This window comes from Colius striatus, chromosome 1 (assembly GCF_028858725.1).
Source record: "Colius striatus isolate bColStr4 chromosome 1, bColStr4.1.hap1, whole genome shotgun sequence".
In the NCBI taxonomy this organism is placed as follows: Eukaryota; Metazoa; Chordata; class Aves; order Coliiformes; family Coliidae; genus Colius; species Colius striatus.
This window is the reverse complement of record NC_084759.1, coordinates 200,674,395-200,685,091: the sequence shown is the minus strand read 5'-3', so window position 1 is coordinate 200,685,091 and position 10,697 is coordinate 200,674,395. Positions and strand designations below refer to the sequence as shown.

At 38.7% G+C, this 10,697-nt stretch overlaps 1 protein-coding gene across 1 annotated transcript in view; it reads left to right on the top strand.

The window, feature by feature from the left end:
- The first annotated feature begins 1 nt into the window (after position 1).
- The window catches only part of CDC123 (cell division cycle 123), a 36,294-nt gene continuing 25,598 nt past the window's right edge, over positions 2–10,697 (top strand). The window contains exons 1-6 of the mRNA XM_062020002.1: positions 2–159; positions 1,343–1,414; positions 3,548–3,602; positions 4,381–4,413; positions 7,922–8,017; positions 8,740–8,846. Coding sequence (XP_061875986.1) covers positions 86–159; positions 1,343–1,414; positions 3,548–3,602; positions 4,381–4,413; positions 7,922–8,017; positions 8,740–8,846 — 437 coding nt within the window. The 5' untranslated portion in view covers positions 2–85. The remainder of the gene's footprint in view (positions 160–1,342; positions 1,415–3,547; positions 3,603–4,380; positions 4,414–7,921; positions 8,018–8,739; positions 8,847–10,697) is intronic.

The window sequence follows — 10,697 nt, the reverse complement described above, 5'->3', positions numbered from 1 at the left end:
AGCGGAGGCGGAGGTTCCGGCGGTAACGGGAGCTTCCGGGAGCAGTGTGCCGGGGCGAGCCGGACCCAGTGCGGTCGGGGTGAGGATGAAGAAGGAGCAGGTGGTGCACTGCCAGTTCTCCGTGTGGTACCCGCTCTTCAGGGCCGTCACCATCCGCAGGTGAGGGGTGCGGGATGGGGCTGAGAGCTGCTGGGCCTTGGCGGTGTGGGGCTGGGCTGGGGTTAGGCCTGGCCTGGTGAGGGGCCGGGAGAAGCGGGTGGGGAGGTGCGTGTGGGGGTGAAGGTGGTGGAGAGGAGAGGAGGTGTGTGGGGCTGGGCTGGATAGGAAATGCGGTTGTGTTGGGGCAGAGTTGGATGAGATTTAGAATTATAGAGTCACAGAACGGTGGGGATTGGAAGGGATCTCTAGAGATCATCCAGTCTAACTCTCTGCTAAGCAGGTTCACCTCAATCAGGTCACCCAGGAATGCGTCCAGGTGAGTTTGGAAACCTCCAGAGGAGGTGACTCCACACTCTCCCTGGGCAGCCTGTGCCAATGCTCCATTAGCTGCACATCAAAGCAGTTTTCCATGTGCTTAAATGGAGCTTTTTGTGGTCCACTTTATGTCCATTACACCCAGTCCTGTCACTGAATAACACAGAAAAGTGTCACTCCATCCTCCTGTCATCCACCCTTTAGGTGCTTATAAATATTAATGAAGTTCCCCTTTAGTCTTCTCTTTTCTAGGCTAAACAATCCCAAAACCTCCATTTAGGTAGTTGCAGAGAGTGATCATGTCTGCCCTCAGCCTCTTCCAGACCGAAGACCCCCAGTTCCCTCAGCCACTCCTCATTAGACTTGTGCTCCAGACCTTTCACCAGTTTTGTTGCCTGTCAATGGACATGCATTAACACTTTAACTGTTTTTAGAGTTTAGCACTTGCATATTTTTTTGTAAGTTGAGTATCCTGCATTTTTGGAACATTTGGATAGTATAGGCAAATTGTTATTTGGATCTCAGAAGGGAAACATTTAGTTTTAAGCAACATGTTTTCTCATTCTCACTGGCCCCACACACTCTTTCTTTGAATTTTTTAGAACTTTGAAGATGTGTGCCACTTTTGTGAATTTCATCTAAAATTTTTGCCTCTTACCCCTGTACTGCCTTGGAGGGAAAAATAAGCATTGCTTTCTGTGGAAAGGATGAGAGGGGAGAAAGAGAACTTTTTTTTTTCATTGTTCTTAGAAAAAGAAGTACTGTTATTGGGGTATGTTCTATTAAAAGGAAATTTTATTTAGCTCTTATTATTTTAACAGATGATATTTATAATAAATTATTAAAGAAATTGTGATGTTTCTTCCAGTGTTATACTTCCTCTGCCAGAGAATGTGAAAGAGTATTTGCTGGATGATGGAACACTTGTGGTTTCTGGAAGGTAAAGAGTGTTTTTTCCCCCACCCTCGAAGTATTAATGCTGTTTTATATTCACAGCACAATTTTGTATACACATACTATGTTTTGCATAGTGAGTTTTTAACATTTGATCAGTCTGGCTGCAGTAAACCTCAAACTACATGAACATGGGTTGACTGTTACTGTTAGTAAAACTTGACTTGTAGATCCTAAAATCAATTTAATACATTTAGTTCTAGACCAAGAATCACAGAATGTTAAGGATTGGAAGGACCTTGGAAGATCATCTAGTCCAGCCCCCTGCCAGAGCAGGGTCAATTCTTTCATTTTAGACCAAGTAGAGGGAGCTCTTTCATTTTTTTTCTCTGCCTTTCCTTTTGGAGTCTACCAGTCTCTTGAGTTCACAGCCTGGTGGTTTGTGTTTGGTTGCTTTTATACAGTTCACTGGAGTTCAGAGGCTTGGCTGATTTCGTGCCATTCACACGCCTTCAGCCTTATCCAGGGATGAAGTGACATTACCTAAGTTTCATTCTCAGTAAGATAAGCTCTCTATAAAGTCTTCATTTACATAGATAGAATCCATGCATGTGACATGTCTGAATATGCTGTATGTATATCCATGCCAAGATTTTGAATGAGAGTGAGGTAAAAAGAGATGAGAAACAATTGGTAAAAACCCAGGCTTCATTTTCTGTTCTCTACTTAGAATCAAACTGTATGGCTTCCTTGTAAAGTGGTTATTGCATGCATACATCTTGTTAATGATCAGACTCAGAAATCAGCCCACGCTCCATCATTTCCTAATGGGTAGTTTGCCACTCACAGAGCAGCCAATTGGGCTGTGAGTGTAAGGGAACTGTGTTCAATTTGTTTAATTTCTTAGGAATTGATTTATGTAAAATTGACGCCGTTTTAACACCTTGTAAAGATCAGAAGCCTTTTTGTTGTTTTATTTTTAAATAAAAGGTATCCTGAACGTTATAATTGTTTTTTAAACCACTTTGGATAAGAAGTAATCTTCTCACCTGCTTCTGCAGAATTGTGACATATTTAGCAGCAGCCATTTCTTTTTGATAAGTCTTCAGAAGAGCTAAGACTGAGGATTTAACTTTGGAACTCTGTTATACAAACAATTTCTGCTGTCCTCAATGGAATAATGGACAACTGTGTAATTGACTTAAATCCTGGTTTTTAAGATGTTGCCAGTTTAAAATACCTATTAGAAGCCAGTTTTTCACTGAGTTGAACTTAGTTAGCTAGAATTGAATGTAAACCTCTTGCAGTTAAGGCCAAAATTACTTTTAATCTTCAGTGAACCTGTATCTGACCTCTAGATCTCAAAGACTGAATACATAGTTTAATCCCAATGGAAGCATGTAAAGGGTCTGCAGAATCTGGCTTGGGGGAGAGTTAGGCAAGGTCATATATTTGAACTTACCCTGTTTGCCACACTGTCTTGCTGTGAATAAGTTTTTTTCAAGAGCTTGGTCATCTCCTTTAAGTTGTTTACACTTGGCTAACAAAAGCCACCTCAAACTTCAAGGGAATATTTCCTGTCAAGTGCTTTCTTCCAGAGATGTGAGTTTGTACAGCAGCACATCTCACCTCTGCAGAAAAAGAAACTTTACAGGAGGATGCTAGTGACTACGTATCCACTTTCCACAGGATCTTCCTTTCTGTGTGTGAAGCATGAGGACATTTTCTTTTCAGAACCAGAAATTCACAGGTCACCTTCTGAAACTCAAGTTCTATAAGTGTTCACTTGGAAAAGGAGTATGGAGACAAAACATAGTTTTGATTGAACTTGCTTAATAAAAAAAGGTTTATTTATTTTGTGCTTGTGTCAGAGTACAGTAAAGTTGCAAAAGAATGATTAGTAGGGTGTTGAAAAGCTTCAGTTGTGGCATTCTCAGAGCAGAAACTGATCTGCTCATTGGAAGGAGTCAAAGTGTTTTGGGTAAGGTCCAAGTCTAACGCCAGGTGTTCAGTCTTCAGTTTCCTGTACTGGCTTGCTCTGCCAGGGGTTTTGAGGCTTAATCTGCTTATGAAAACATTTAAGATCAACAGCTGATTGATGACTACACACATTACACTTCCACAGCAAGTCAAACTCCAGTGCTTGATATTTTTTTTTCCTGCTGTTTTTCTGTTTCAGAGAGGACCCACCAAGTCATGCTCAGGAGGGGAGTGATGATGCAGAGGAAATACAGGTCAGTACAAAATGCAGCTTAATGTCAAGTCTGTTGAGAAAAATATGAGTGTATAAACTTTTCTGCATAATTTAGAGGTGAGGGGAGTACATCACAAAATAATCATGTGGCAGTTGCCTTGAAAAAACTTAAAAACATTGTTATTTATACTGTGATGTCAGGGAAGGCTGGAAATATTTCTGTGCTTTTTCACAGAAGTCTTTAATTGATTTTTTAATTTCTTGATAATTGCATTTGTAATAGTAAGTAGGGAATGATGAAGGATGTTAGAATTGAACTTAATGCTGCTTCATGCCCTGGAAAATTAGGAAGAGAATTTTTGGAGGAGTTATTTCAAGAAAGAATGGAAGTTTCTGAGGCCATGGTGGCTCAGAAGGGTGTTCTAGAAGAAAGATGCTGAAAAATTGTGTAAGCACCAGGTGACAGAAGGTACAAAAAGAAATAGAAATGAAACTAATGGATCATGAGTATAAGGATAGATGTGCTAGAGCTGGAGATTAAAAACCTAGACTTTGAATTCTGAAATGTCCACATTTGTGATCTAAATCACAATTGAAATATATAGCTGTCTGTTTTAAGAATAGTTCTTCCAGTGAATATACAATATTTTTCCTGTTTTAAGTTACAGCTCTGATAATTGGAGCATGGTGATGTTGTGCTACAGGAGCTCCAGGGTAATGATTTGATTTACATGTTGGAGGAAACCATATGAATTCTCATATTGTTGTAAATTATCTCAGAAGACCAGTAACCTTTGATTTGTTCTTCTTTTTCCCAGTGGTCAGATGATGAGAATACTACAACACTTAAGGTAAGGTGCTGTAAAAGCCTAATGTGGGGATTTGTCAGTAGTATCCTTTCTGCAAGCTTGTGATACAGACTTGTGGCCAGTTACAGATATCTGTTGCTATATTTAACATTTTCCAAGACCATTCTAGACAGATGGCAGTGTAGCTGTCGGTAGCTTTAAGAAAGTTTTGCTGGCTTAATTTTATTTAACTAAAAATAAAACGCTTTTCTTCATCACCAACAATCACACACTTGTTAGACTATAGGAAATTAACTGAAGTATGGCTCTAAATATAGCTGTCTTTCATTTTCACCACTTTGAATATCTCCCAATTACTTAATCAGACTGGATGCAGAAGAAATGAAGCCCCTGCAGCTCGATTTTCACAGCTCTTCTCTTACACCTGTGCCATTATTTCCTCCTAAGTACATTTCTTTCTGTCTTTTTTTTTTTCCTGTACTCTCCTTGCACTGTGCCTGGATAAGGCTCATGATGGATATGAACCAGATTTCCTTGATCTTTTTATTTAGATCTTTTTTAAACTTGCAGGTGCCCCATCATTGCCAGAGTTAATGGACTTGTGTCACTTGTCTACCATTGCTACTTTAGTCATGGTGTTGAATTGCTCACGTTGAATGAGGTGCAATACAAACCACAGCCTGGCTTTGAGCTGTGTTTGCTAGCACAGAATGTGTAGCCTAGATTTTAAAACTTAATACCTGCCAAATTTGCCCACACTAATAGCTTCAGTTCAAATATCTAAGCATTGGTAAAGTAAATGCTTTTAGCATCCATCTTACCTTTTACAAAGCCTATGTCAATGTTGCTAAAAAGTAATACCAGATTTTTGTATCGGGTTTCATTGTAATGTACAACACAATAAGGAAAGACATAATCAAGAGATATGATATCCATCAGGATATAGGCCTAGGGATTTCAGTTTAGCTGGATAAATGCTGTGTACTGTGTACAGATTGCAGCTTTACTGCTCATATTTTACTGGGGCTGGCTGGAGTGCAGTTAACTTTCAGCTGTGGCTGAGCAGTCCTTGCATGGCATTGAGGCTGTCTCTTTTTTCAGTCAGCCCCACAAGCCTCCCCAGTGACTAGGCTAGGGGGAGGCAAGAGGAGGAGAGGGGACAGAGCTAGGTCAGAGCCAGGACAGCTGACCTAAATTGTCTTAAGGGATATTCCATACCATATGACATCATGCTCAGCAGTAAAAGCAGGAATAAAGAAAGAAGAGAGGTCTTTTGGCCTCCACGGTGGCTCTTGTTCAGAGGCTGGCATGCCTTTATGTTTTGTCAAACCTAAAAATGGTTTATAATGAGCATGGATTGGGCCTGTGGATAGTTCCTACAAAAATACACCTACATTTGGTCAAAGACAGAAACTCTAAAAATAGAATTTCACAATATGCTCTTCACCATTTTGTAAATTTGGTAGGTGATTGCTCTGAAGACTACATCCATGACAAAAATGCCTTCTATGTCTGAAAACTAGGGACTGCTCTGAGGCCAGTGAGTGAATGGAGATAGTCTTGTGTGCTTTTAAGTGTTCCCTGTGGAAACAGTCCATGTAGAATGCAGGAGAGGGGGAAAGCTGCCCCTGGAGTTACTGCAAGAGATGAGAATGGATCAAGTAGTGATGTTCAAGAAGCTGAAGAGGGAGACACTGGGAAACATAATGTGTTAAAGAATAGTGGGACAGGCCAGAGACTGGTGTTCTGCATTTGCTCTCAGCCTATGGCACTCGTATCTTACCAGGTTATAATTCTCTATTGGTTTCTTAGCTGAGGGAGCAGTAAGGTGAGCTGTGGTTGTGATTTTTCTGATTTGATGAGCTCTCGGAATCATCAGGTAAAACTTGTTTCCCTTTTTATATTCTGAAGAAGAATTAGAATATAGATTTATAGAAAATTCTGTGTTTAGAAAGACATGCACTAATAGTGATGGTATCAAAGTCAGGCATTTGGAATGTAGGACAGGCCAGAATCTATCTTGTTCATGCAGCTGTGGAACCACATTTCTTTGTACATTTTTTCCACTTCTATCAATGAAATGATAGGAAGGTAACATTTCCCCAGGGAGGCTTAGTATGTGCTGATATTACATTTATACTGTGACTCCTGACTTCTGTCAAAATAAGAGGAGATGGGGTCAGAATACAATGGATGGAGAGTTCTTGCAGGAACAATTCCTAGAATTGACTGAAGCTCTAAAAATAAAGTAAGACAAGTGCTTTTTCAAGTTTTCCAAGTGTAGTTTCCCTTGGAGACTACATAATGTCCTAAGGAAGGGTTCAGAACTTTTGAAGTTCAGGCTGGGTCTCTGCACTAAAATGTGAGAGAGTTTTTTAAAGTGTTTGTGTTGGAGGGGGCTGCAGAAAGGAAATGCCAAAATGTATTCACTTTTTTTGATCACTTGTGTGTTTGTGAGGGTTTTGTTGTTTTAGAGGCATCAGTTTGCATTAGCCTAGAAGTCAGCTTTGAGTTGAGTTTAAAAATACTCAGGCAGAAATAGTGTTCTTATATACTTTTTGCCATAAATCCTGTTATGTGAAAAGTCTTTTGTATATACCTGAAGTCCGTTCATATTGCAGGGGGTTAGACTAGATGATCTCTAAAGGTCCATTCCAACCTCTACCATTCTTTGATTCTATGACATTATTTTCAAGGTCAGCAATCTGTTTGAATGTGGTGCAACACGAAAAAAAACCCTAGAGTGGCATTTATAGCATCCTGAGGAGGTTTTTTTCCCCCTCATCTTATGTTTACAACATTGACAATGTTCTTTACAAGGTTTTCTAGTCCAACAGTACATCCTCTATTTTGATGCAACATTTTGTTAAGGAGCTACTTTAGGACCTAATTTAAGAAAGATGAGTTAAAGTATTACCTGCTGTTTACAACACCTTATAAAACTAAAGCTTAAATTAGGAACTCTAACTTAAATTGCCCATGAATGGATTTATTAACCTTTGCTCTCTTACTGTACTCCTAAATGCAACTAGAAAACTACTAAAAAACAAAACTAATCTCTTTCTACCTTTTAATACTTTGACAGAATGCTACAATACTCATATTTTGGATATTTAAAGAGATGCCCAATTCTAAGCAAACCATTTTTGAAAGGCTGTCCATTTGTTGTTAAATCTTCTTGGATCTTATTTGTATACAGTAATCCACCATTGGTATGTATTTAAGGTCTGCTTTTGACTTGGCAGCTTTGCCAGCTGTTGCAGCTTCCATGATGAGCATTATGAAGTTTTGGGTTTTCTCCTGAAGTCATAGAGTCTTGGTAGTAATAAGAATTGGAAACATATTTTCAATTTTCTCTGTTTGAAAGAACGTCAGAGTAGATTCTTAAGTGATTTATTTCTACATTATTTTTTTAGGATTCTTGATTCCTGATTTTGGATATGTTTGTCCCTTCTACAATATGTATTTCTAGTGGTATTTAGAAGATGGCTACACTTCAAAAAGAAATGTATTGCAATTGATATTATTGTTGTTGTTGTTCTTTGTTCAGGCACCAGAATTCCCTGAGTTCACAGCTAAAGTTCAAGAAGCAATAAGTTCCTTGGGTGGTAGTGTTTTTCCTAAACTTAACTGGAGTGCTCCAAGGGTAAGAGTACTGACTCTCAAAATTGGTAACAGATGTTATCATAAGCATTGTTTTTAGTTTGCTTTATCTTAATGCATTGGGAACCTGTGGTTCTGATGAAGGAAGAAGTGATAGACAAGCTGTCAATGAAGAATGCCACAGTGAATTTTTGTGGTGGATTAGAGCTAGATGGTGTGCTGTTGGGTGATGCTGGTGCAAGGCAGCGCTGTCTTTCTTACATAAAACCCCTGTGTTTCTTATCACAGATAACAACATGATGGTCAGGCTCTTCTCATTGAGTATACCAGTCAAAAACTTTGCCTGGGATAAAGATTAAAAACTCCACATATTTTAAAAATACTGGAAACTTCCTCTCTTGTTATTTTAGGTATTCTAGCTGTACCTTAAGGATGGTTGCACCCAAATGTTTCTGTATCATATTCTCAAGTGAAACTTGTGTTCAATCAAACATTCCAAGGAAGTGCCTGGAAGCAGTAAGGCAAAAGCTCAGTTGTTTTTTTTTGTAATTATTTATTTAATGAAACTGCTCTGCTTTCAACAGAGCATTGGTGAGAAATGCAGGAACTGTTGTGTCTCTGGTAACAGCTAATGAAGTTGTCCTCAAAACAAACAGCAATTCTGTGTGTGTTTCAAATATTGTGTAATATTTGGCTAGATCTGCACCTTGCATTCCTTCCTACTTGTAAAGGTGCAGTTTTGGTTAATCTGCTTTTTTTGTTTAGGATGCCTACTGGATAGCAATGAACAGCTCTCTGAAATGTAAAGCTCTCAGTGACATCTTCCTCCTCTTCAAGAGTTCAGACTTCATTACTCGTGACCTCACTCAGCCGTAAGTTGATTTCTAGCAGACAATCTTATTTATACTCAGTCAAAAAAAACAACCCCAACCCTTGAAGGTAGCTTTTCATTTCTTTTGAAAGATCTTACTCTTTACTGAACAGTAATGATAAGTATCTAATAGAAAAATGTTTAAATGTTCATGTTTAGAAGTTTTTTGGGTACAATAATGTGTTTCAGTAATAAATAAGTTGGTTGTTCTTGGAAAGGGAACATTGGAGTGAGGGAGCTCCAGTCTTCTTTATCTCCCTCTAGCATGCAAAAATAAAAGGCCAGGTCCAATTTAGTGCAGACAATTGTGAAGCAAATTGACATCATCATTACTTACCATAAATGAGTCTTTCCTAGTAAATCAAAATTATTTTCCAGCTTCAGTCAATAAGAGCAGAGCAGTCTCCATTTTAATTTTACATTAATTCTCTTTATTTTGATGTGCAAATGAGTGAAATACAAAACAGGAAGCCATTGTATTCAAGCAGTACTTGCAAAACGACACTGTGCACTAAGATCATTTTTATTGAGTTGCTTTTCAGAGCAAGTGACATTTTAATGTTAGGATTTTTTGCCTTCCCACCCCTCTTAGTGTTTACTGGTTGCTACCTACCTTATTGTTGCCACTTCTCTTGGTAATACAACATGACTTTACTATGTCCTCTTCAAATTTTGAAGCAGTTGAAGGTTGTGTGTCTGCCTGAAAGATTCCTGAGATTTCTGCTAATGTATTCCTACAGCTCCTTCTGAAGCCAAGGTCTTGTAGCTCTTGAACAAATGCATTCCAGGAACTGTCACTACAGATAATAGTTACAGATAACATTACAAATTCAATGTTCTTGGGGTTTGTTTCATCTGCTGTCATGAAGAGAGTACTTAATTGTATAGAAGAGTTTCCTCCTGCAGTAGATGCATCTGATTCCTGTCACTCAATTCAAAACTGAGTGCCTTTTTCTGAAAGAAAATAAAATTATTCAAATGTAATGTTCTTGTCACTATCAGAAAAGCAGAATTTCAGAGAAAAAGGTCATTCTGTGCATTGATTTCTGGCAGATTGTTTTCAATAATTAGTCGATGCTTATTTATATAACTACAATATTCAGGAGACTCGATCAAATGTGAGGCCCTTGTTCTAGGTGCATTAAAGAGGGTTACCAAGTGTAATAGTCCTGATGACCTGATAAGTGTTGTTTTGTCTAAATGTGAAACTTGTTGCATTAATGCTGTGCAACTGCATACTTTTTAATTCCTGCAACTCTAATAACACTCTTTTCCCTAAATTTGTTGGTCTCTTAAAAAAAGGATAGATAGCAACATCCTCATCCTTCTCTCTGCATTTATGGAGTGCTAGCAGCACTGTCAGTCCAGTTCTGAAGCTAGATTTTTACACTATGTCTAACCTACAACATTATGAGGTGCAAACTGAGAAGGAAGGGAGATGTTGGAGTGAGAAGACACTTTGGAAAATGTATTGGACTAGGAAACAGTTGTGAGTATTGAGAGGAAAGCGACAAGAAATCTATCATTTACATTTCAGGAATGAGTGAATAGTGATTGTCAGAAGACTTTGGTGCCCTACCAAGAAGCTTCTTTTTCATGATTTCTTCTAATGAGAGGCTAGGTGACTTGGCCAAATGTCTTGAGGATGATTTGCTCAGAGGGCTGAGCACTAAAATTTAATGTGTCCTTTGTTGTAAATGCCTTCAGGACTGAGTCTGGTGGGTCCAAATAGAACCATACACTTTCTATCATCCCTTTGGGAGTACTAAATAATGTGGATTTTGTATTCTACTATCTTCATGTATAAAGAGGTTCAGCAAAAAAATACCCTGACTCTTGGAGAATTCCAGTT